The sequence below is a fragment of the Varanus komodoensis genome, unplaced genomic scaffold (assembly GCF_004798865.1).
Source record: "Varanus komodoensis strain SLA01 unplaced genomic scaffold, ASM479886v1 scaffold22, whole genome shotgun sequence".
NCBI classification, from domain to species: domain Eukaryota; kingdom Metazoa; phylum Chordata; class Lepidosauria; order Squamata; family Varanidae; genus Varanus; species Varanus komodoensis.
The window spans coordinates 11,489,157-11,516,216 of record NW_025335606.1 but is presented as its reverse complement, the minus strand read 5'-3'; the positions used below and the strand labels follow the sequence as shown (position 1 = coordinate 11,516,216).

General features: G+C 46.0%; 1 protein-coding gene across 3 annotated transcripts in view; it reads right to left on the bottom strand.

The window, feature by feature from the left end:
• Nucleotides 1-7,437: 7,437 nt before the first annotated feature.
• Nucleotides 7,438-27,060, bottom strand: part of WDR7 (WD repeat domain 7) — a 234,924-nt gene continuing 215,301 nt past the window's right edge. For 2 of the 3 annotated variants that reach the window (XM_044431250.1, XM_044431252.1), the window contains 2 exons: nt 14,432-14,536; nt 7,438-7,912 (listed from right to left, as the gene is read on the bottom strand). In XM_044431250.1, coding sequence (XP_044287185.1) covers nt 7,709-7,912; nt 14,432-14,536 — 309 coding nt within the window. In that variant the 3' untranslated portion in view covers nt 7,438-7,708. Of the gene's footprint in view, nt 7,913-11,437; nt 13,242-14,431; nt 14,537-27,060 lie in introns of those variants that run through there. The other variant, XM_044431251.1, reaches the window with a different exon arrangement.

The following is a 27,060-nucleotide window of genomic DNA, read 5'->3' as shown; positions in this document are numbered from 1 at the left end:
CATTTGCTTTCTCTTATGTTACACTAAACCAAGGTGGTTTTTTACCCTTGTTGGTCAGAATTCAGTCGTGGAACTTCACCATGGTAAATTTGGCAATTAGAAATCACGATAAGAAACAATGGTTTGTCCTCTGGCTTCTCTGAATCGCAATGGCTCATCATGTGGTCTGAACCCAGGATGATGGGTTGCCAGAAAATCCCTTGGAAAGAGCAGGACCTGCAGAAACTGCTCCAGGCCCCCCAGCCTGTATATGTGGACCAATGAGGAGGCAGCAGGCAACACAGCCAGGGAGTGATGCAGCCTGGGAGTGAATTTCGGGTGCAGTGGCTGATGGGATACAGGCCAACAGCAGCAGAGCTGAGCAGGGAGTGAGATATGATGCCAAAGTGAGCATTGCCCTAAGCATCAAGGAAGAGGTGGAGGCCAAGGAAGAGCTGCGATCTTGGAGCAGGAGCTTGTGCAGAGCCCAACATTCCTGCCTCTCTCTCTCCCTATCATCCCCAGTGGCCTTTCATTTTTCTCTGCCGCTCATTCCTCTGCCAAAGTCGCTGTGTTTCATAATGAGGCCATTTCGTATGGACCCCCATAGTACAAAGAACCAGGACAGATGGGAAGGAATGCCAGTTGTTCTTCTGTGCTATCAAGTCCTCTCCAACTTATGGCAGCCCTATGAATGAATGTCCTCCAGAACATCCAGTCCCTGACAGCCCTGCTCGACTTTTGCACATCCCACGCTGTGGCTTCCTTGATGAAGTCCATCACAGTGGGAATTCCTCTTCTCCTTCCGTCTTCAATGTTCCCCAGCATGATTATCTTCTCCAGGGAGTCTTGCCTTGTCATGTACCCAAAGTATGAGAGTTTCAGCTCTGCCATCCTGCTTCTAGGGAAACTTCTGGCTTGTTTTGGACTAGGACCCATTCATTTTGCTTTGCTGGTCCAGGGTATTGGCAGAGCTCTCCTCTAGTGTCAGGTTACGAACACCATCCATTTTCTTCCTGCCAGCTCTCTGCACTGTCCCTCTTTCATCCCTGTACATTGTGATGGGGAACATCAGTGAACTTTGCAAGAAGGCGCATGCACTGGGCCTGCAAAAGATTCCAGCAAGAGTCCAGTGGAACTGGCTAGCTAATCTAACATTGTTACAAAGTCAAGGGAGGGCAAATGAAGGGGCAGACCAGGCAGCAGGAGAGCAGAGGAGAATGCCAGGTGAAAACACTTAGGCACAGCCGGCCCAGCAACCAGTTCTCACTGTTGTGTCCAGTCACTCATAGCTTATTAAGGCCGTGCCAGTGGACGGACTTGCACATGATTTCACGCGATCCATGCCAGAGTGGTGAGGTGGTTAAGAGCGCAGAACTGAGACTCAGGAGACCTGGGTTCTGGTCCCCGCTCAGCATGGAGCCCACTGGGGGACCTTGGGCCAGTCAGAGACTCTCAGCCCAGCCTACCTCACAGGGTTGTTGTGGGGATAAGATTGAGAGTGGGAAGAGAATGATGTAAGTCACTCTGGATTTGTTAAAAGGAAAAAAGGCAGGATATAAATCCAATAAACAAATGAATGTGGACTGGCTTGTAGCTGCAGATGCCTGTTGCAAGTTTTATATTAAATGGTGGGGGGTGTTGTTTTCTGAATGTTTGCTGCTGTTGCTTTCATTACCACATGGTTTTTATTATGAAACTTTTATCATTGTCTGCTGCCTCAGGAGAGATCTCGCTCTGAAAGATGACCAAGAAATATTTTAAATCAATAAAAATGGGAATAGGAGCAGAGCAAGGCAGCCTTAAGCCTGGCTCGCAGTGGAATATTCATTGCTTAATCACTGCAGCATTAAGTGACGACTTCCATGTGCAAAACTCAGTCACTCCACAGAATCCTTACATTAGCAGAATCACAGTGTTTGCAGCGGGCTCTTTTCACACATGCTGTGTTCACACTCTTTTGCATACATGCAAATATGGAGCAGAAGAGTGCAGGATTAATCAGTTTCTACCTGTTTCTGTCTGTCTGTCACTTCTGTTCCTCAGACAAAGCTCAGCAACTCACAAGATAATAGTATATGCAATTTATATAAGGCAAAGGAAGACAGTAAGAGAAAGGCAGATGTGGTAGACAATGAAATTGCTTCAGGCAGAACACGGATGCCTGCAAATCCGCCCCTCTGTCCCTCCCCACTTTTCCACCCAAAACTGACAAGCTGGTAGAATTCATGGGGTCATTTAATTACTTAATATGTGTGTGTGTGTGTGTGTGTGTGTGTTAAATTTGGTAGTCAAAGCTTGGCTACATTCCTGTTATTTAGAGAAGTAAACAGAAAGGAGACAATGCATGTAATTTCTGAAATTCTTCTCTGCTTTTCTTTTTGACCTTTGGTATTTGTACGTTATCGATGCTTTCTCTAAACCATTGTACAAAAACACCTTGAAGTGTCAAGCTTTAAAAATGAGTCTTCTTTTCTCTTTCTCCCGTGCAGCTTGGATTATCTTGGCCTTGTCAAAATACATTCTCTAGTTAGAGGTTGGAAATATTTCCCTCCTGGCTCCTAAGTATTGATTTTTTCAACACTCAGCTCTGTCTGTCAGCTGAAGAGGTGAAAGGTGAAAGTTCATCCAGCACTGCCTGGCTTTACCTTCCTATTAATGTCATGCCCTTTCTGCGTTTGATCAGTTTATGTGATCAGCAGTAGAACGGTTACTGGGCAGACTCTACCTATAGGAAAAATATTTAAGCCATTCATTATTTTAACACAGGAACACACCTTGAGAACCAAGAGGTGCTGGAAGGGCTGCAGTTATGAACCCTGTGTGCCCATCTGACACCTCCCCCTTTCCTTGGTTACATAATGAGTACCTCGGTCCAGCCTACCTTTTGCATAAAGACCTCCAGGAAAAGAGGCAGAATTAACTATCTGCCATGACCCTTTCTGAGAATAAGTCTAGTGAAATTGCAGGTGTGCAGATTCAGGTCCAACATTGCTGGAACACAACCTGTTCTGCCCATTCCCAGTGGGAAGGTGTCCTTGTCTAAACATCTCAGTAAATAATTTGGTTCAATCACCGTTTCTTAAGAGAGAGACAGCAAGAAAAGACGGGCTATTTTCCTGCACTATAGAAGGTGCAATTAAAATAAAAAACCTACATTCTTCCTTCAAAATGTAATTACATCACTCCTAAAATTTAACAAAGAGCATTTCCCCCATTGATTATTTTCTAATTTATGTTGGCTTATGAATAAATTGGATCTTCTGAAAACGACTCTTCACCTGCCCTGATGTAATTTGTTCCAGACAGGTACCAAAGGGGCTACATTTAAATGGCACATTTGGATGCTATTTAGTGTTTGGTTTTTTTTTTTTTTTTTAACACCATTCTGCCAAAGCCACCAAACACATGTGAAACTAAAGGTCAAATAAATGGGATTGTGGACTTACTGCAAAAAGGGGCATCACATGATCAGTCTCCCATTTCCATATCCTGTCTAAAATGAGGTGCATGGAAATATCATGACATACCAGCTTCCTTTACATATTACGGAGGGTGGGGGGAATTAGGTTTCCGGTGGACGGCTTGCTTGGCATTCATATATTTACTATAGCATTTAGTTTGGCCTAGATACTTCCTAGGGGCGCAGGAGCATGTTCAGTGCAAGGGCTGAACTCCCTTTAAGAGCAGCGTTCAGCAGCCACCTGCCAGGGTGGGAGGAGCCCAAGGCAAAAGGGGTGGAGCCCAAAACCAGGAACAGCAGCTCTTCCCGCATCAAAACCATTGCAAAGGCCTTTCAACCTGCGCCATAGCCAGAAGCCCACTGAACGATCGATGGCAGGGGGAAAGGGCATGCGACCTTCTGGGGGACTCTGGAAGGTCAGAATTGGCCCGCGGGCCTGCCTTGTGACACGCCGGCAATAAGCCGTAGCACAATCAATCACCGTGTGGTGGCAATCCAAGTGAGGATCAGACCGATCTAGCATTTATTTCACGGACATTCTCTACAGGGCCATGAGGTGCATGCGGCAGCCAGTAAGTGGAATCATCAGGCTGTTTCTTGAGGCAGACATTTTAATCAGGTACCACACGCCGCGACTTTAGTCATGACAACATTTTCATACAGGTGCCTCATCATGTCATCTTTCGCTTGTAAAATGCCAATGAAGCCACATCCGTCTCTACATTTACAAGGACAAATCCAAATACAGTGCTAAACAAATCAATAAAACACTAAATGCTTACACTGGAATGACAATACACATTTTACTGCAGTGCTGAAAGAGCGAAGCCACGGTGGAGTTTGCAGTGAGGGCTGAGAAAGTCACTCCAATGTAGATTTGCTGATGAGGAGGCAAGAGGAATTAAGACTTCGGGGCAAAAAGCGGCAGTAGCAAAATCTCTGTTTCACAATGAGGGGGTACTGTGGGGTCCCCATGCAGGGCCTAGTGGATTGTTGCAGTAACTAGTACATAAATATTGATTCTCCCGTTTAAATTGAGTAGGCTGCTTCTTCTATTGGTTTAAAAGCCCCAATTTGCTTTTTACTGACATAATGAGTCATGTGCTGCTGCACATCTGCAAGAGAGACACTGAGATTCTTCCACTGCCCCGGCCCCACAACTCCAGAATTGTTTTGGACCCTTTACAACACCAAGCCATTTCTTCTTGATGAAAGGATGTGACTGCAGTTTTCTACACTTGCATTAAAAAACACTGGGTTTGAGGACCCCCCCCCCCCCCCCCTTCTGGTTCGCTATGGGTAGAATTCACTGAGTTGGCTGCTAAACATCCTCCATTGCAAATATGTGGGACCATCACCCCCCCCCCCCCCAGTGAAAGGACCCCGGATAGCACTGCATCACTAGGTAGATTTGTACCAGTTCAGTACAATGCAGCAGGCCTGGCAGAAGAGCGAATGGAGCTCCGTGTTACAAGACACACAGAAGCTGCTGACATGAAAATAGCAGCTGCCTGCTGGGTCGCCCGCTCTCGCCTTTTATTGTGTAGTAAATCTCATCTGTGGCCTGATGTCTGTATGTGTTTCCTCACACCTGCCTCACTTCACTGGCTTTGGCAGGGACATTCATAACATTGTGACATGGATAAGTTTTACGACGTGTTTGGAAGAGGGGCTGGAAAGAACTTGATACAGGGATGTCATTTGCAGTGGCAGCGCCATGTTTATTGTCGTGTCAAATTTGCATAGGGTAGGCCTAGGTGAGCTTCGTGTAAGGGGAAAGACCCCGGCCTTGTCCCAGTACACGAAAGCAGCATTAGCCAACAGGAGGTGAGAGGCAGCTCCGTGATCGCACAGAGCTCCCGGGGCAGTGTCCAAGGCTGATGCAGTGCCAGGGAGCATGTGCACACGAGAGTGAACTCATCCTCGTGCATGGTCATCAGTGCTTGGGAGGTGAAGGGAAAAGGCCCCGATTGGCTGCTGAACTGCAGTAGTGTGATTTGCCCCTGAAATTTTATGGCAAAGCACTACCTTTCCCCTTGGCCTGGCAAGTGCTGGTGTGGATTTACTGCCTCCAGTAAGCCAAGAAGCCCCGTGGAGCTTGGGACTGCAGGAGTTGTAAGAAAAGGAATGGCAGAGTAACAAAGAAAGTTGTGTAAAAACCAGAGAAGTGAATAGGCCTCTGGAATGTCCATGGGAAATGCACCAAAAACTATTTCTTCCTTTTCATTTATGTCATCACATTCTGGTTCAATAGAGAAAAATATACATTTTGTGACAGTTCTTTCGTGTCTTTTCCAAATCCCACAGCTGCATTTCATAAATACAAGGTACATGCATGTTGCATAGAGTCATTAAAAAGAGGTTTTACCACCACTAAACACACACTATTTAGCCTTTGCCATATTTAAAAAGGATATAAATTCACAGCACTAGGAGATAAACATTGTTAATGGCCTTCAACTTCTTGCTCTGCTTTTAAAATCTCAAGTAGATAGATATGTTGATTGTGGCCTATGTAATCCAAGTTACATGTACACTGTATTAAACAGACCACCTGGTCATTTAAGAAAAAAAATCAATGAATGCAAACTACCAAGAATCACTCTGATGCAAAGCCTGCTGCAAGTAGTGGCAAGAAAGCAAGGGTGCTCAATTAGTCCCGCGCAACTCCCGGTATTTTCTACTCTCACTATTTTTATCTAAGCAGAAGCAGCACTTCAGTACACCCAGCATGTTTTCATTCTCTTTCCTTCCTTCTTCAGATTCTGCTTCTGGATATTCTACAAGCTTCATTTTTGTTAAACACGTAAGCATACATGCCCTGAGAGTATTCTCTAGGCATGTTTTCCAGATTAAGTGCAAAGGGAATGCAAGCTAGAAGCATACACACAATACACGTGCAAACACACCAGCATTTAAATAAAATATTTTCTTCCTGTTGCCTTATGAACAATGCTCAGGTGTTTTCCAGACAATAAATATACAAGACATGGGAGATATGTGAACAACTGTTTACAGCACAGATGGGTCCTGTTACAGAAAATGCTAAACAATATTGAAACTGAATCACAGATTAACATTTTTAATACTTCCTGCGATAATGACCTGTGATGTGTTTCATCAGATGCTTCCAGCTCTTAAATCTCTGTCCTTTAATGAAAATGTTGCAAACATTGCAAATGCGCCAATCCTGATCAGTTTATGCCATAATAAAATCAAGCGGTGTCGATGTGAGAGGCCCTCACTTCCTTGCCAGGCTCAGCTCAAGAAAAACCTGTGCGTGGGAGCATTTATGAAAACAAGTATCTACATTAGCAGCAAAGGAAAAAAAAAAAGAGAGATATTCGTATTGTTCCTCTCCAACCCTTGAACATTTTCATAAAAGGAAAAACAAAGTTAGCCTCTGACAGAAGAAAACCAGCGCTGTCCTTTCACTCTTTGAGCACAGCATCATTTCTAAATCAATCAAAAATGTAGATGAGGAAGCATGATGGTTTGAAGGAAGTAGGGAATCCTCTTTCTCCTATATTTTCTCCAGAAGTGCCAAGCTTGACAGGTACAATAAACCTTTAATCCTGTGAACCAGCATTCTAGTGGGCACAGGGGAGCTCCCAGGCACACCGGGACCATCTAATTCCTTCCTGCAACTCAGCAAAGGCCAAGGGACTGCACATGGAGAACGGCATCTGCAGCCGCCCGCCCGCCCGCCCGCTTCCCTGCCAAGGTTTGGAGCATGGCCTAAAATTCCTAACCCAGACGTCCTCCAATAGCCGCTGGAAGAATATTCGTGTAAACGTATCAGCTTTCTGTAAACATGATGCTTTGAAATACTTTAAATAAAAACAGTTTCTAATTTAAACCCTGTCCTCAAAGTGATTCAATTCAGCCCAGTATAAACGTTGTGGCGTGATCTGAAACAGCAGCTGCAGAATCCGTTTCTTCCAGAACTGCAGCGACAGCCCATCACAGAGCTGCATTTGCAAGGTCTTCCCCCCACCCCACCCCACCCCACCAACTGAAAAGGGAAGTGCCCTGCATGCTAGAACTTCTGCCAAGGATGCTGAGCTGGTGTGTGTCTCCTTCAGTCGACAGTAGCTTAAGCTGATCTCGGCTGCCGAGTTAAATGCCATCTGGCCGATGCTGCTGGAAAACTTTTGTGGACTCTGGTATGGCCTCCGCGGTGTTACCATTGCAAAAAGGGAGATAGAATTACAGGGGATTTCAAACAAAATTGTATTTAGAGCAAAACGCACGCACGCACGGACTCTACACCATAAACCGATGCTCTTTGCCATCGTGTGCCATAAGAATAACATTGCGGTTGGAAGTCCAGATGAGCCGGGCCAGTCTGAGGGCATTGTGGGAGCCTGGAGAAGCGGGCTGCACCGGGGGTACCTGGTATGTTTTAATACAGCGAAGCTGCGGTGCAGAATTCAGCATGCCAATACTTCCCAAAAGTGAGGTGTTCATCTGCCGTGAGGAAGGAAGAGAGGAACAGTCAGTCAGTTCCAAAATCCGAAGAAGAACCGCTTATGAAGAACTAACTTGGTGGGACAGACTGAGGCCCTCCCCTCAAACCCTTGGAGAACCCCTTTAACAAGACCGCCCGTGGCTTCCCCCTGTGGGCGACCCTCAGTGGAGGCTCCGGTGCACTCGTCTTTCGTGACCGTGTGATCGGGGGCTCAACGGCCTCCTTCCCTGTCCTCCAGGGGCTGCATGGCCCATGGGTTTTCCCAAGGAGGCCAGTTCGGGTCTCCCTATGCTTTGCATGCCCTGCCCCCTTCCTGCAATGGGGGAAGGAGGCGGGGAAACGTGGAGGTCCCAGGTCTCCTCTGCGTCCCCCGTGGAGGTGCAAAAGGCACTCAGCTGCTCTGCCTCTGTCCTCCAATGGGGAAGCAGAGGAGGCAGAACGAGACCCACCCGTACGTGGGCAGAGCAAGCACTTCCCCCGAAGGGGGCAAGTCCCAGCACCTGCTGCTCCCACTGGCCGTAGCCTGGCATCTGCAGCATGGAAGGGGCATGCTGGGATCTGCACGTGCACAGGGGTCCCCATGGCGCTGCCTCTTATTGTCCCACTGCCGTCTCCAGAGAGACGTGTGATGGTTCCAGCTGCTGGTGTGCCCCGGCAGAGGGATTTTCAACATGGTCCCTAATCTCAGTTTGGACAGCAGTGAGTGGATGCCCGCCAAAGGGATTTCCTCCAGAAGGCGGGGCTTGCAATCTAAGCCGTGCTCCTTGGAAGATCCCCCAGGCCAGCGCGTTGGAGGAACTGCAGCTTGACCCCAGCAAATACTCTTTTAACTAGCAGGAGTCAGGAACCACTTTGCAAATGTTCCTGACAAAGCTGCATTATAAACACTGCAAAAAACACACCTCATCCTTCACGTTTAACAGCTTGCAGTTTGAGAGAGGTCCACAGTGACTATTCATTCATAGCTTCCCAAGATGGTACATTATCTTAGGGCTTTTCTGCAGCTATTTTTAAAACGTCCTTCTCATTCATGCTTGAAAATGAGGAGGGACCTTATTTTCCCCCCTTTTTTTCAACCTTATGTAAGTAGGACAAACAACAACAGCACAGATTGCGTCCAGCTTATGTTAATTTCATTTCTTCTGTGGAGTTGGCAAATTTGCCGATCAAAATAGAACAGTGACAACTTTGCAGCTTGCCCTGTGAAACTGAAATCAAAGGACTGAAATTCCCTCCAACTCCAGGGATATGTGCAACCCCTAGTTTATAGTGAGAGTCCCATTTTATGCACATTGCAAAATGCCGTGCTCAGTATTTTAAATGGTGCTTCTTCCAGTGGAAGATCCATCCTTCATTTCTTAGGGCAGAAATGCGGAAGTTTTGTCCACCTCATGAGAAGGAAGGACTCACTAGAGAAGACCCTGATGCTGGGAACGATTGACGGCAAAAAGAGAAGGGGGCGGCAGAGGATGCGGTGGCTCTGTGGAGTCACTGGGGCAGTGGGCGTGAGCTTGAGTGGACTCCGGGGACGGTGGAGGACAGGAGAGCCTGGAGGAATGTTGTCCATGGGGTCGCGATGGGTCGGACACGACTTTGTGACTAAACAAACATTGTGGCTTGGCTTTTCTGCTGGACCATAGCCCTGTGCATTTATCCGACTGCAGTTGCCAGCCTCTTGTCAGTACAGCAACAGCAGCAACTTGGGGCGGCAGAGTTTGGACTACGGACCTCCCTGAGAATTGAGGAGATCAGGTCTACCAAAGGCAGTCCACTGGGGGGGGGGGCACTTCTGGCTCCCATATTGCCCCTTTTAGGACAAGTGGAAAGCCATAAGGAATTGCTGCAGACCAAGGCTGGCCACTAGATAATAAGGCTGAGCAGAGATCATTATTGTGTTGCTTGGCCACAGACATCCTTTGTCTATGGGGAGAAGGATTGTGCTTTCCGGTAGACAGGACTTGGGATTTATAGGGGAAAATAATACCGGGGAGCTGAGTTCTGGAAAAAACAAAGGATATTTTGAAGTAGGCTTGAGGCAAAGAAGACCCAGACTGGTTAAGTGAGGGGTAAAAGGCTTTATTTTATGTTGAGAAATGTGTGATCTGAATGTCTGGGGGCGACAGTGTGCAAACGGTAAGGGAGGCTCCAGTCCCAATGTCAGCTGTCCCAGGAACTCATCAGATGGCCTTAGGAAAGCCAATATTCTCCTCCTTTTGGCCTTCATCATTACCTGTCGCTATGGGGAAAATCATACTGGCCTACCTTACAGGGTTGTTGGAAGAACTGCTGAGAAAATATATTTGAAAGGCTCCCAGCCATTGAAAAACATTGTGGCACTTTTAGGTATTTTTGCTGCTACTCTTTAGAATCCCCATCTCAGCAAGGCAGCCCCATCCTTTGCCTAAGCAATGCCTTTTGCTCCACCTAAGCGGACAGTGAAGTTCCTGTGGCCATGGCTCACGGGATCTCCCAAGCCTTCACTGAACCGGTGAACTGGGACAGTGGCACTTTGGTGGAAAAATCCAACCCTCCCCTGTTTGCCATGGAGAACGCTGATTCAAATCCTGCGCCTTTTACAATGTGCAGTTGCGGGATTAAGTGATACATCAGAACAATGACTGATGCATGGACTGAGCTCAGATCGTCTTGGCGATCCATGGGAATGTGTCCATTTTAAATTGCCGCAACCGCACCATCTGGCAGTGGAAACAGACCTCCCTGGTTACTGCAGCTTCCTGAATAATGGAGTGGGTGTGTTCTTGACAGTATATATTTTGAAAGGTGGGGCAGGAAAAAGAAAGCAACGGCAGCTGGCAGCTTTCTATATCTCTATTGGTTCTCTAAGGAAAATATCAAGGGAACCAACTGTTCAGCAGTAGAGCTTCCAATTCATGAGATAACTAGCCAATTTGTATCACTTTGCTACGTGTGTGACGAGCTTTAAACCAAGGAAATAACGCACCCATTCCAGGTTAGTTTGAATGCATCTGCAATTTGCGAAGATCTCGGAGTCTGCATGGGACGGGTGGGATGGAGGCCACAGCCACATGCCCGAGACTTTGACGCATGGACGCCTTGGCATGTCCCAGGCCATTTTTAAGACGTGCTACTGCTGATCTCACATTCCGAATTCTGATCAGTGCAACAGAGAAGCCATTACTTCTTCCCTGGTCCTTCTCAGCAGCAGAACGGTGTCAGAGAGTGTAAATCATGGCATCTGTAGCAGGGAGCATGCAAGGCCCACTGACATTTTCACAATTTAAATCATCTTGAGTAATAACCCTTTTAAGATGACTAATGTTACTGATTTTCCTGCATTAATAGTAGTGCTGAATAGACCACTGGGCGGGCAGGGAGGGAGGGGAGGGAGGGAGGATCACCAGTGCACGAGGTTACAGTTTTAAATGCAACACACTGGCTAATTTTAACACTTTATGTTAAAGATGCCATTAAAAACAAGGATTTGCTTTCGAAATGCGGCAGATTCAGCCTCAGCCATCTTTATGTCGAAAGGTGCGCTTGCGAAGGAGCGCTTTCTCTGCCACCCCCCGCGATCTCAGATGAGCATGTAAAACATTTCAATCAATACATCTGATCGCTTTCTAGATCTTCCCATGTAACTCAACTAAATATATGCAAGCGATGAAAGAGCGTTTTTACAGTTGCTATTTGCTGCTTCAGAAATCACATGCTGTATGAAGATGGATAACATTTCAATACGCTTAATGACATGAACAGTTATCGTTGAATGACATGCAGAAAGCCACGCTAGATTAAAAATATATACTATTAGCTGATAGTTACAGGAACACTAAATCTGAGGAAGCGATAATTCTGCTGTCGGAGCTTTCTCTTCCACACAGACAGCTGCCTACCCAGGTGGCGGTTCAGGACAAAAGGCACAGTCTGACAGGAGCCATTTGTGTCCTCACGGTGTGTTTTAAACACTCACCAGTTCATTCCTCCATGATGGAGGTGCATCTAACTGGTCCATCTAACTTAGTGTCGTCAATACGGATTGGCAGTGGCGTTTCACAGCTTCAGACAAGATTCAGGAGACGCCAGGAATGGATCAGTGGCCTTCTGTGTGAAGGCCTCTGGTGACACCCCTCAGAAAAACCAGATATGCAAGCTGAGCACACCCCATTAAATGGCAGTCGTTACATGGGACAGTACGCTGGGTGTTCTCCGCTGGGGTTCTCCATTGCTGACTTTGCTCTGGGCTACCTCAGCAGTACATGAAATGGTGGGTGAGCCCAGTGGCATATTCCCACTTGAAATGTACAGACTTCCATGTCGTGGGTGAAGCTTAATCCAAGGGCCATTGGGCAACTGGCTTCTCTAGTAGGGTAAACTCTGGGGTACTCTGGGCACCAAGTCACCTGCTTCTTTCATAGAGTGATCTTTGGATTACAGAAGCAGCCTTGGTTGGGTTCCTTGCAAGAAAAACAGGTGGGATATAAATACATAGGTGGCTCTAGTTGGGGCAGATGGACCCTTCCTCGCAAAACTCACAGAACGGTCCCCTGTGTTTGGCTGAAAGTTTCCCAAAGACTTTAGATAAGCCCCCAGCAAGGAGTGGTGCACTAGGCCGCGCTGCCTTGAGCTGCCTCTGTCCAGGAAGCTGCTCACATGCATTTTCTTGGCTCTACCTCTTTGGAAGCAAAGGAAATGGAAGTCGGGCACTGCAGACGTCTGTGTGGCTGCTGCACCAGCCTCGTTATGGAAAGGGTGACGAACCCGCACGGCAAGCGCACTCGGCTGGACTGCGCCCACCAACCACACTGCTGCTGCTGCTGCAGACACAGCAACCTGCCCAGTGTGCTCATTGTTTGCTTTTGACATTCACACACCACTTTATTTGCTGAAAAGCCATTCAGGTCATGCAGGCCAATTTACAAGAATAAAAATGGTAAGGAACAAGAACATGAAAAACATTAAACTAATCACAGAATGTAGAAGATTGCATTTAAACAGAGGCCTCTTTGCATATTTTATATGTTTGCACTGCTATTTTTATGTTTATTTCAAGCTGTTGTTTTAAACATTTATATTGCATTTTACTGTTCGTATTTAATTGTGTTGTATTTTAGGGTTTTAAGTGTCGTGAATGGTCCTCAGTATAGAAATGTACACAAGAGGCTCTCGGCTGTAAACCTTGACTAGACGGTTTCATAGTAAGATAGGAGGAGCTTCACATGGCCAGGTCTGGAGCCATTTGGAAGAAAGAGAACGGTCCTTACCTGGCACTGAAAAGACCATGATGGAGACACCAGCTGTGCCTTTCTGGACATGCTCCTTCACCTCTGCAGCTGCCTGCCTCACTTCCTGCGGCAGAGGCATAGGAGGTAGCGCCCCCAAAGAGGATTCCCCCACCCCGGTACTTAACCAAGGGGCCACCCATGAGCATTGCTGTGGGATTTCTTCTTTTCCCGTACTTTCTCACAATCTCTAGCTTAAAAAGTGGGGAGAACCCCATGTAGTCTACATGCCAGACCCACATGGTCAGGTGCACTGTGTGATATGCGATTGGGGGCTGCTAAGCTACTATGGGACAGAAGATAGCCTTCTTATCAGAAAAACCTCTTGGTGCATGCTAGGGTTAAGTCCCTCAGCTTGATTTACTCTGAGAGGTTTTAGGGAAGACCAGATGGGAACTGAGATTTTGATCTTGTTTGGTGTTGTTCTTGGTGGCAAACCTTGAATGTGACATGGCCGGCAGGCTGCATGAAGCCTCCCATTGCCTTTTGGGCAGCTCATACTGCCAACTTTTCTCCAAAAAATCGGTGGTAAGGCAGCCCAAAAGGGTCAAAATATGGTGGTGCATTGGTGGTAAGGTGTACCCCAGTAGGTTTGAGAGGAGGGCAGTTCTGAAAATGGATAGGAACATAAGAAGATGCCACATGTTAAGCTAGATTGCTGGTCCACTTAGCTTGGTACTGTCCACTTCACCTTTGCCCGACCCGGTGTCCTCTAGATCCATCGGACTACATCCCCTATAATCCCCAGCCAGTATGGTCATGCTGGCTGGAGATTATGGCTTTTGTCATTTGGCAGCTCTGGTGGAGACCAGATTGGGGAAGGGTGCCCAATGCCCACTGGAAGTGGCTTGCTAGTCCTTGATCCAGGAAGTTTTGCAGCCCCAGCTGGAGATGGCAAGAACCGAACATGGCATGTCTGCTCTGTGAAGCACACGCTCTTCCGCTGAGCCTACTTATCTCCGTTTGCAGCCTTCCAGATGCTTTGGCCTTGAACTCCCATTGGTCCATAACTAGTATAACCAAGGGTGAGGGAAGATGGGAGTTGTTGGCCAAAACATCTGCACACAATTGTTTTAAACAAGTAAGAATAGAAGCATGAATGGTAACAAACTAGGATATAAAAAATACCCCATTTTTTGCTGAAAATTTACTGAGTTTGGACTATTCTTATGTGCAAATATAAAGCTGAACAACTGAAAGCTAACTATGTAGCATGCCTCAAATATGATAAAGGGAAGCATCATGATTATGACTCACCTGCCAGAAGGATATGTGACTATCTGTGTTGGAGTAAGTGGCAAGATACCGTCCATCAGGAGCAAACCCCACAGCTGTTATGGCACCTTTATGGCCATGGATTGTCTAGAAAAGAATAATGGCATGAAATACACAATTAGAATTGCTACCAACTGTTTCAGACTGATATATTAGATGCATATGGGAGTAAGGAGGATCAAACTAAGAGTAAAATAATTTCAGCATCTCCAAATGCTGTTCATGTGAAAGGACACTACCATGAAAGACCAGCCTAATTAACCATAAGAACAAACTTACCACCTGTAGCAAATGCTTCCAATTTACCAAGGTAGTTATACATATGGCTGTATCGAGATTGTTTTGTGTGGTCTTTTCCAAAGGGCAGGAGCTTGCGGGCATCTCAGTAAAGCATTAGTAAGCATCCGTGGCGGTTTCCATAGCAGGGTTTGGCTCCCACTGGAGCCACTTTTCTCCAAAAAGTCACTATAGCTGTCTGGTTTTGTTTGTCCCCTGACGAAAAGTCCTGTCCTCAAACATGCCATGATCGAGGTGTGTGTGTGTGTGTGTTTCAGAATCTATTGTTAGATGTGATTTCTTCTGTTTGTTCTCTGTTTACTGGCACATGTTATGCTAGTTAGATTCAGCACGTCTAATGCTGAATTCAGAGAGCGGGGAACCTCCTAGCTTCCTGAATCTCTGCATTCAACCTGTGAGGCTCTCTCTTCCTCTCTTGCCCCTCACGATGCTCTGCATACCTTTCAACTGCCCCCTTTGCTCGCTTGCTTGTTCCCTTTGAGCCAGTGTTGCTCAGACATTGCTGGCATGAGGAACTGGTACGGCAGAGCCTTCCTGGCTTCCCTGCTGTCTTCAGGTCCTTCTCGAACTCGGTGTGGAAACAGGATGCCAGACTAGACAGGCCTTTGGTCTGCTTCAGCAGAGCCATTCCGATATTCAGAACATGAGTGGCACATTTATATAACTCCTTGATGATAATTTTGCATGGAGAAACAAATGAAATTGAGCAAGCTGACAATCATCCTTAGAAGGTAGAGCTGGGAGTTTGGGAAAATAGTATTATTCATTATAATTTTCAGGCAGAAACAAAAGAGAGAAGAACCACACATGTTAACTGTATTGTGTTCACAGGATTAGCAACAATGATATACAGAAGAGAAATTGCAATATCACTAGGAGCATTGCAAAAAACCAACCAACCAACCAACCACATGCCCCTGATTTGAATTTGAGTCATTCCATGCTTGCCAGGTTGGCAGTGAAACAGGCTCAGTGAAAAGCAACGTAGTACTTTCTGCACAACCAAGGGACCTCCCTGGCACACAGAAGTGTGAGAGTCTGTACACTTCTAGAGGAGCACTGAGAAAAGTATTGGGGAGAAAAACAGGGCCGGGAACTGCATTTGTCTACGTGACAGTTGAGCAGCTTACAGTATTCTGAAGGGGAAATTAGCATCAGAAGGATGCCTGCCAGGAGGTTAAAAACTTATATGCCAAGTATTTATGCCCCAGTTCTTCCTATTACTACATAGAAAATAAATGTTGTGATTATTGAATGTGGTTCTTGAATGCCTTTCGCAGCTGATTTCAGGAGGGTGAGAAAGAAAGAAAAACAAAGCAAAACCCTTGTTTCTTCCTACCTCCCCTGAGTGCCCCATCGCTTTTTGAACAGTACTGCAAGGCTCATTTTCAAAGCTGGCTGGAGTGTTGAACAGGAGCACTTCCTTTAACAGGCATGGACACAATGCAACGTTTTGTTGCCTGTCCCCACTTGGATTCTTGTGGTAATCATGTGTCATTCAGAAAGAAGCATGCTTTGCCCTACTAAAGATTACGGATTCCTTTCACAGTAATCTCTCTCTCTCTCTGACTCTCTCTCACACACGCACACAGAGGGGAAAGGGGCCAAGCAAAGACCACAATGCTTCCTCTCCAAAATGGTTCCATTCATGCCCTGCGGAAGGTAAGCTTCTCCACCGCAACTTCAGTGCGTGAAGGAATTTCTGCAGCACACAGACAAAGATGTTGGGAAGCAAGATATGCATGCTCGTTTGTCTTCCCTTGATGCACAGAGGGTTCTTTTGACCTATGCTGCAGACTGACCTTTCTGCCGTGTGGGTCACCTGGCTGTGGAGAGAATACCCGTGCAGGGCTTTTAGCAGACTGTGTGATTCAAAGCCGTACTTATATTCCTATGGTGATTGCTCTGTTAACACACAATGAATACCTAGCGCTTCCTGCTCTGGTTAAACAAGTGCAAAGTAACCTCAGGAAGAGAACTAAAACAAAGCCGAAAATGCAAACGGACTGATGGCAAAGACGCCTCAAGCAGGGCAGGGCGGTGATTTTGAGAGGGTATTCCCTTCCTCCAAGGGTGGTCAAAAGAGGCAGGCAGAGATCGCATAATCATCTAAATAACTATATGGAGCGCTTTCCCCAAAGCTCAAAGGACAACACATATATTACGACAATAATCTGTGCAGCCCGGCTGCGAAGCAGGCTCTGCTTTGATCCCTTGGCTACAGAGGGGAGGAACAAGGAGTGAATGTTTTACCTTGGGAGATTCAAGGAGCTTGCAACTGAGGGGGCATTGGAACCAAAGACTTCCCAGCTCATTATCTTATCTACTACATGGAAGCAGACAAATTGCTAGATTATTCTCATCCATCCCTTCCTCCAGTGAACTTATGCTTACAGCTCTGATTATTTCTTGTGCATTTCTCTTCACAACAACCCTGCTGGGTAGGCTATACTGAGGAAAAGAATGAGCAGCTCAAGGTCACTGAGTGAGTTTTGCAGCTAACTGGGCACTGCATCCACATCTCCTTGATCCCTGCCAAAGACTTGCTACTGGGTCATGCTTTGGTGGTTTGCAGTGAGACTTACACATGGTCAGAGGCACATTTGCCAGCCACCATGGAGAAACATGTGCAGGGGCTGGGGGGGGGGGTTCAATGCACGTGCTTCTCAGATTCTCCCCTGACCTTCCACAGGTCAGAGAGATGCACATCTGCAGCCACTTCCCCCAAATTTCGCTGCAAGCAGCATAAGAAATGGCCAGTGCTCCCTGTGACAACTTATTCTGGACTCACAGCTGCACGCTCACATTTGATGAACAAAATCCCGTCCCAACTACCTTGCAGATCATGGGGCTACAGGAGGGAACAACCTGGTACTAGGCCAGGCCACGGGTCAGGATTCCTCCGGACCTGTCCCCGCACTGCCTAGCGACCTGCTCTCCAGCAGCCTTTCCCACGTCCCGCCGGCAGGTTTTCTGCTGCCAAGGTAAGCCCCTCCCTCCAGGGCTCTGCTGCCATTGCTGAAATAGAGCTAGTGTCAGTTCTACAGTTAATGGGCTGGCTCTTGCGACTGACCACAGGAAGGGAAATCAGCCACAGCGGCAGATTTCCTCCGTCAAGCATGCAGGCCACAAGCTGGGCAGACTTCACTGGCCAGGCTTGCCGGGTTGTCTGAACCCAGGCAGCATGGCTTGTTGGTGGGTGGCAGCAGCAATGCTCACACAACCCAGCAACAGCCCATTGGTAATGTGAGGGCTAATGCCCGCTCAAAGACACCACGGCAGCCGGGTTTGGAGATGGGCAGACTGTGCCGGTGGGGTAATTCGCAAAATCCAACCCGTATGCACAAGCTGCTGTGACGTGTCAACATGGCACGACCGTTCGCACCGGCCTGCTGTCTTAGGGGGGCTTCCAGAACGTTGCCAAGCCAAGCAGCCCACAAGATTGATGAGGCTGTCACAAGCCTTGCTGTTACGTTTGATTAGAACTTTAGGTAAAGGAGAGATTCCTGCTGCTTAGACCCAATTTAAAAAAGAAATCTTTATAGTGTCAGGGGCCTTGTTTGTTTATGCAGAATTGCTGTAAACTGCTTTGAAGACGGAGAAGGCAGACCGTAAAGCTAATCTTTTCCCACCCCTTCTGCTGCCAAACATGCCTCCCAGACATACTTTGGTCTGTGGCGTTTGTTTTGTAGGGCTTTATCCTTATTTGCTCCTTTGACGGCAGGAAAGCTCTGGGAATGCCACACGCTTGCAGCATTTTCCCCTCATCTGGCAATCGACAGTCATTTATGTTCACTCGACATAACCTGCAGCATGTAATTAGAACAAGATGGACCACTGCCATAAATAAATGATGACGCCATCCAACCCGTGGTGCCTAATATTGGCTCACGTATAGCTTCAGAGCAGTGGCTTCAACTGTACAACGCGCTCTTGTGAACAATATGAAAATTCACTCTTCGCAATCTGCATTCTGATTGCCATCTCTGAGGCCTATGGAACGTTTCTAGGATGCTTCTTTCAACTGCTTGAGCTTTTTAAGTTGTCCCCAGTGGCAGACTTGCTTAAGCTGCCGTATCATGTGAACTGGAACTTGTGGGCATTGACACCGAAACTTCCATGGTCTCAGAAGGCTGTGGCCAAGATCCATAAGTGGCTACCTCACAGAAAATGGTGGCTTGATCAAGCAGCTGGGTGGTTTACACAATTTAAAGATGCAGCTGGGAAGGTTCACACACATTAAAGTAGCATCATATGAGTTGGCCCCTATTTGCAAACACCTAAAAACAGGCAAACCTCCTGCAAGCATGAGCATTAAAGTAACACTGAAGGCTTGAACTGGAATCATTTTGAAACCAACTCTGTTTTTCTAGAAACCCATCCCTACATTATCTAATGAGACAAAGACTCACTGTGAAAATGTTTGCTTTTCTTATATCCTATGCACATTTCACTTTTACAAAGAAAAAATTTATGGGAATGATTTAAATCTTGACCCTTCTGTTTGTGCACTGTTTCTGAGGAAGTCCAAGCGTGAACTCACCAACCCCTAGTTCTCCTAGCAGTTCACATGGGACAGCTCCAGGTTACGTAAAAGCTGATCTCCTGACACTCAGAAAGGCATCTACATTGGAATGGAACACTGAGGCCTGCCTCCCAGGTCCGATGGGGCAGATCTGCATGCATATCCACCCAACAATCCAGAAATCAGTTGTTTGGATTATTATCCCATGCAACTAGCACCAAGACAGTCTGTTGCTTTTGGGATGCTTTGTATTTGCATATCCAAGTGGCTTTCATGTTTGCTTGAATTTTCAGATGTAGGGATATGTTGCAGAACCTTAGTACGTCATGTGGGAAGCAAGCCAGCAATTGCTCATGTGAACATTCTCCTCAGTTTTAGCTATCCCGCATATAGTACTTGAACCAATGCAATGGGACTGTTTTCTCCTAAGGAACAGCAACTGGTCTATCAGCTGGATCTAGGTTTCCAGGTAAGGTATTTTCCACGCTTGAGATCCTTGTTTGGCAAGATATCAACAATGGAAACAAGGTCTTCTTGCATCCAAAACATACGCTCTGTCACTGGTAGTGAAAAGAAACAATGAGTGGGTCACATCGACACAGAAGGTTTTCAATCCTCTAAGAAAGAAGCAGCAGCAGCAGCAGCACAAGAAGTGGAGATGATGACAACAAGGGAAAACAAAGAATTGCTTTCTGGTTCTCAATATCCATCAAATAGCTGGGAATGAGGTAGGACTCTTATCCCCAGATCTCTTCAGGGTACTCTGGTCAGTTTTTACAGGCATGTTATCAATAACATCTGCCAAATTCAAGAAGTTAATTTTGAGAACTGTGGTTTTATACATATAAAGCTCCCTACAGAAGATCCCAAAGGGTCAGGTTTAATGCTCAGGAACTCTAGAACCAAAGAGCTAAAGCTTTAGTTTAGGTAAGTATCCCATATGATTGATTGTCAGAGAGTAAAACTGCATTACAATAGGAGCTAAGATATACTGCACTTTCCAAAAAGCAAACATCAATAAACTCTTGTGTCACTAGCTCAGTGTATATCATGCACAACATACATTGGCGTAAGCAAATTCTAATGTCTTATGTAATCTTAACAGCTTAATGATAAGGAAAACTAAAAGGCCAATTAGTTATGGGATTCAATACTTCAGCCATCAAATTCCTTAGCACTTAACAAGCAATTAATATTTGCCAATGAAAAATGTTTGGGTAATTCAAAGGTGAAAATCAATACGGCTAGCAAACTTGTTGCACTCCTGGCCACTGACAATTTATCCAAATAAGTGCAATCCTGGAGAGAGCCAAATCGCTTTGATGTTTTAATTTATGTGCTTTCCTTGCAGATGCTAATCCTTTAAAAACAGATTTCCCCTGCCTTGGTATAATTCAGTGTGCACTTTGTGGCGCTCATTCTTATTTATTCATCAAATAAACAGGTACATGCACGCACCCACACACATCGCTGCACCTGGATCAAAAGCATTTCTATTTGCTGAGGCTTTGGTGGGTGAGGGCACTGCTATTCTGCAATAAAAGCTGTGGTGAGGGATATGCTCACTGGCAGCTCACATGACAAATGCCTATCATGGAGCATGTGGGGAAAGCACTCAGGTTTTTATTTTATTAATGCAAGCCATCCCCCCACCAAAAAAAATAAAAAAAAGAGCAGCAGAAATTCAAACATACTGAAAAGGCCCTTTCAACTTGCACCCTTCCAACTGGCTCAGAGCTGCAGGTGACAATCTTGGAATTCAGGTAGTACCTGTGGGAGGAGATCTACAAGCTTCAGCTACAGGCTTCCGTCCTGAAGTTTAACTGTAAAGGATTTCCCTGGCACAGTCTTTATGAAGTGCTGAACGGAGAGCGTGTGTGGGGAGCGAGGGAGGAGTCGTGTTCTGGAGACACCCCAGGAAGCTGCGTCACTGTGCAAGGTTGGACCAAAGGCAAAAGCAGACAGGACTACAAGCCAAGGGCGCAGTCTGGACCGCCCCACAGCGCAGCATCCTTTGCTCCCCAGCTGGACCCCCCCATGGCGGTTTTCAGCATGGCTTCTCAACGTAACAGGAGTCCGTGATGCCTCTGCCGCAGAGGGAGTCCTTTGCCGGAGGGAACATGTGCAAGACAAGATTTGGAATAGAGGGAGAAGCACTTTGTAGAATGAATGTGCTGTAACACCAAAACCTAGGAGCAAGGCTGTGACGCGAGGTTTAAAGATGCACGCGCGCAAATCCTTACAACATGAGTTTATAAATTAAAGATATGAAGCAGAAACAAGAGTAGAAACTTCCCATACTCATTGAGCACGGCCTTTTTCCTTCTGGCATCTTACCCATTTTGCTTTACCCTGTGCATATTACATGCCCCTTCACTTGCCCCGCTATTTATCAAGAATATTCTCAATGTCCCTTCAATCAAACTGAAACAATCAAGCCAAAAATGTGATCCTTGCAGATTCTTCAGCATGGGGCTCCTTAGTGGTCAGTCATTCAGTGCCTACATGAATCCACTGAGTGGGCCACCCAGAGTCCTGTCCTTTCCCATCTTCAGCAGATGAGGCTGTGGATATGCCAGACCAGTCCCTGGCTGGATGAGGCCTGCCAGGCTGAAACTGCCTCAAGACGAGACTGAGGTGCTTCTCGTGGAGGCTGAAGATGCTCCAACGAGATGGGACATGATTAGCCTGTTCCAGAGAGGGTTGCGCTCTCCCTGAAGGAAGACGGTTGTAGCCTGGGGGTGCTCTTTATTTGATCTAAAAGACCCAGGCAGGATTTTGGGAGACTCCAATCCTATTTTATGTCCATTCTAACAAGCCACAAAACCCAGATTTTTTCACCAATCACTGCCTGGCTGAACAGGACTGGACAACACAAGTCAAATAAGAGATTTTTTCCAAAAAGGTTTCCCTCTTTGGGCCCACTTGATTTGGTTGGTCCAGCTCAGGGGAACCATCTAATCCAAAGATGTTATCTTAGACAAGATAAATCTGATCTGGGATTCTTTTCCTGTTTGTGACGCCAAGCATCAGAGCCATGCTGTCCTGCAGGCTGTCATGAATGTGCGTTTCTGTAGCGCCATTCCAATAAAACCATCACTTCTCCTAAACTTTCGGCATACCTGTTTGCTTCCCTTGGCTTTGACGGTCACTTGAGGCCAGGTGGCCTAAATAGCACAAAGTGTCTTCTAACAGCTTTGGCTGGTGGCTCAGCTATGCCACTATCTGGACAGGGACAAAGGCTTCCATATTCTGAACTCTGGTAATCTCTACACTAGATTTTTGCAATGAGCCCTATGTGAGCCTGCCTTTGTAGACAGTTCAGAAGCTGCAGCTGGTGCAAAATGCAGCAGCCAGGCGAATAAACCGGGCTAGAAGGTCCAAACAGGTAACACCATTTCTGCCCCTGGCACTGGGTGCCTATACATTTTGGGCCCACTTCACAGCGCTTGTTCTAACTTATGTAGTACTACATGTCTTGGAACAACAATACTTGACAGAAACCCCTCTGACCTACAATGTTTATGGACACTATGCTCAACCAACGAGGCCTTCCTCCAAAAGCCACCTCCACGAGAGCCTCAGCTGGTGGCAACAAAGAGGGTGGCCTCTGTGACAGTCCTTACATTGCAGAATGATCTCCCCACCAAAGCTCACATACTTCATGTTTTTTCAGCACTGTGTCCAGCCCGTCCTCTTTGCTGAGGCACTTAGCCACTCCGAGTGGCAGATGGAGCGTGTGGGTAGTCTCAGTTAACAGGCACAGTGGCATGGATTTGTCTTAGCTGTTCAACATTTGCTTTTAAATGCCTGGTGTAATGTTATGAACTTTTTTAAAAAAAACCCGTCATTTATATTTTATTGTATATAATTAACAGTTGTACAACAAGCAAAGAGCTTTGGCTAAAACCTTATAGAATAAATGAATAATCCTATGCATATTTACACAGTTGTAAGTCCCATTGCACCTCTTGGATACACACTTTAATATAGTGAGGGTGCCTGAGAGTGGCAGAGAAGCCAAGAACAATGCCACCCAGGGGCCTGACTCTCTCGCTAGACTGGTCTCCTAGCAGGGAATCCAAGGTGGAACGGACATAGCAGCAGACTATGTCCAGCCTAAGATAATCTGCCCACTTAAGTAGTAATGGTTAAGACTTAACAAAGAGAATGGACACCTCTCAGGGTGGAGGGGGAGACACTCCAGAAGAGCAGCAACTGGGCAGAAGCAGTAATTGAAAGTGATCCTGGCGGAGGAACTTTCATAGACAACAGCAGCAATGCTCAAGCTAACTCTGGCTAGTTCTGTGCAGAAGAAGGCTGGTGGGAAGGCCCTCGACCAGCCACTTCCTCAGCTACTGGGGAAGAGCAAAGGACAACTATGAATTAGCACTATCTCTAATGATACAACAAGATCAAAGCCAAAATGATGTCCAATGGCTGGTATGTACAGAGGAAAAAGGAGAGTCCATCACATACAATTGGAACATGGAATGCGAGAAGCGTGCATCAGGGTAAACTGGCAACTGTACAGCAAGAAGTGGAATGGTTAAACGTCACAGTATTCGTGAACAAAAGTGAACAGAAATAGGGCATTTTCATCCAGATAAACACAATGTGTTTTACTCTAAAAATGACAGGCTCAGAAGAAAGAGAGTGACTGTAATACTGAGGCAAGGTGCAGCACAGGCAGTAAGTCAGACTGAATGATACAAATCGGAACTCTTGGAAAACCTATCAATATAACAGGCATCCAAGTCTCCAAAAACAGATGCTGGTACAAAAAAGAAAGAAAAAAAAAGGAAAGAAACTGAAAACTTTGAAGTAGGTATCCAAGAGGAAATTGATAACACATGTAAAGTTGACTTTCTGGTCATAATAGCTGACTGGAACACAAAAATAGGAAACAAAGTATGATTGCATATTGTAGGAAAATTTGGCCTAGGGATCAGAAGCAATGAGGAGGCATGACTCGTAGAATTCTGTGAGGCCAATCGTCTGTTTATTGCAAATGCATACTTCAGACTACTATTCAGATGACTTTACAGATGGCCATTATAAAAATCTGACAGTCTATTTAATTAGAAGTAAGAAGCTGTATTCTTGCTGTCCAAACAAGACCAGGAGGAGATTGTGGTAGCGACCACGAACTTTAAATGATAATGCATGTGGTGGTCTTTAAGCTGCAAGATTCTGCTGCTTTAGCTTGGATTTCGTTTAATCAAGCAGTTCCTGTAAATGTATGAAGCAAGTGACAAACAATATCTACTGCACTGATTTATCTGAACCATAAAAGTGTTTACAGAGTCTAATGATTAGAATGATCACTGACTTGACTTTAAGCTTGCTGTTGTTAGTCGTGAAGTCGTGTCTGACCCATCGTGACCCCATGGACAACATTCCTCCAGGCCTTCCTGTCCTCCACCATCCCCCGGAGTCCACTCAAGCTCACACCAACTGCCTCAGTGACTCCATCCAGCCACCTCATTCTCTGCTGTCCCCTTCTTCTTTTGTCATCTATTGTTCCCAGCATTAGGCTCTTCTCCAGGGAGTCCTTTCTTCTCATTAGGTGGCCAAAGTATTTGAGCTTCATCTTCAGTACCTGGCCTTCTAAAGAGCAGTCAGGATTGATGTCCTCCAGGACTTACTGGTTTGATCTCCTTGCGGTCCAAGGGACTCGCAGGAGTCTCCTCCAGCACCACAATTCAAAGGCCTCAATTCTTCAGTGCTCAGCCTTTCTCATGGTCCAGCTTTCGTAGTCATACATTGTAACTGGGAAAACCATACCCTGGGCTATATGCACTTTTGTTGGCAGGGTGATGTCTCTGCTTTTTAGTATGCTGTCTAGATTTGCCATAGCTTTTCTCCCCAGGAGCAAGCATCTTTTAATTTCTTGGCTACAGTCCCCATCTGCGGTGATCTTGGAGCCCAGGAAAATAAAATCTGTCACTACCTCCATTTCTTTCCCATCTATTTGCCAGGAAGTAAGAGGACCGGATGCCATGATCTTAATTTTCTTAATGTTGAGTTTCAAGCCAACTTTTGTGCTTTCCTCCTTCACCCGCATCAAGAGGCTCTTTAGTTCCTCTTCACTTTGTGCCATTAGAGTGGTATCATCTGCATATCTGAGGTTGCTGATATTTCTCCCAGCAATCTTAATTCCAACTTGTGATTCATCTAGCCCCACCTTTCTCATGATGTGCTCTGCATATAAGTTAAATAGGCAAGGCAACAGTATACAGCCTTGACGAACTCCTTTCTCAATTTTGAACCAATCAGTGGTTCCATGTCCAGTTCTCACTGTTGCTTCTTGACCTGCATACAAGTTTCTCAAGAGACAAATAAGATGGTCTGGTATTTCCATCTCTTTAAGAACTTTCCACAATTTGTTGTGATCCACGCAATCAAAGGCTTTAGCATAGTCAATGAAACAGAAGTAGATGTTTTTCTGGAACTCCCTAGCTTTCTCCATGATCCAGTATATGTTGGCAATTTGATCCCTAGTTCCTTTGCCTTTTTGAAATCCTGCCTGTACTTCTGGTAGTTATTGGTCCACATACTGCTGGAGCCCAGCTTGTAGGATTTTGAGCATAACTTTGCTACCATGTGAAATGATATTTAAGCTTACCAACTAAGAATAACATGGCATGTGTCCAGTGAAGTAGACAACAGCTTATGCTACCATAAATTTGTTAGTTTTGAAGTGCCACAGTGCTTTCTGAAGTATTCATCTCCTGTTCTCAGAACACCAGAAATTAGGGCTACTGCATAAAATTGACTCTCAGAAGATACAGAAAGAAAGCATTTCTCTGTGCAACACATCTTGGAGCGCCCTTGTTCAGAGGTCGTATACCTCTGAATGGCCAATGATAGAGAGACAAGGGAGTAGAATGGTTACTCTCACACCCAGCCTGGACATACTTGCATGCCCTGCTTGCCTAGGAATGTTTTGCCACTGCTGGAAACAAGCTGGTGGGCTAGACAGGGCCCTCAAGCAGCTCAACTCTTTTTACGTTCTTAGGCTCAACATAGTATTTCAGAGGAACCAATACAGAAACCTTGCAGCAAAATAATGAAGTCAAATATAGTTTCGTTCTAATCCCAAAGCACAATCTGTTCCTAAACACCAGCATGGATATTTGCTAGGGGCGGAGCATGAATCAAAAGCCGTTCATCACTCCTGCCTCATCTGGCAGTGGTAACTATTGTCTCCCAGTTTGGACGCATGGGGCACAACAGCTAACCAAAGTCTTTCCAGCCTTTTCCCTGCTTTTGCAAAGTGCAAAGAAGGTGCATGTGGGGGCATTGGATGCATTCACAGTTAAGCTTATTAAGCTAAGATTTGATCAGCTTGATGCAGCTGTTGAATCACAACATTTGGAGCCTATGTAATGAACAGCCAGAGTGGTGCACTGCTTAAGAGTGCAGGATTGGGGATCTGGGGTCTCTGGGTTCTAGTCCTTGCTTGGCCATGGAGCTCGCTGGGTGACTTGGGCCTGTCACAGAATCGCAGTCCAACCTACCTCACGGTGTGGCTGTTGTAAGGACAAAATGGAGGGGAGGAAGAGAAGCAGAATTATGTAAGCTGCCTTGAGTTCCTTAGAAGGAAAAAGACAGGAGGAAATATAATAAACAATTAAATAATTGGCAGGAAGCTGCTGCCAATGGTGCCTGTATTTGGTTCTGTTGCACATCTGAAAATGCAAACTGCCTATACCTGTAATTCATGAATTTTGAATATTTTTGGTGCATATTCAAGTATATGCTGTGTATGTATATTTTGGACAGG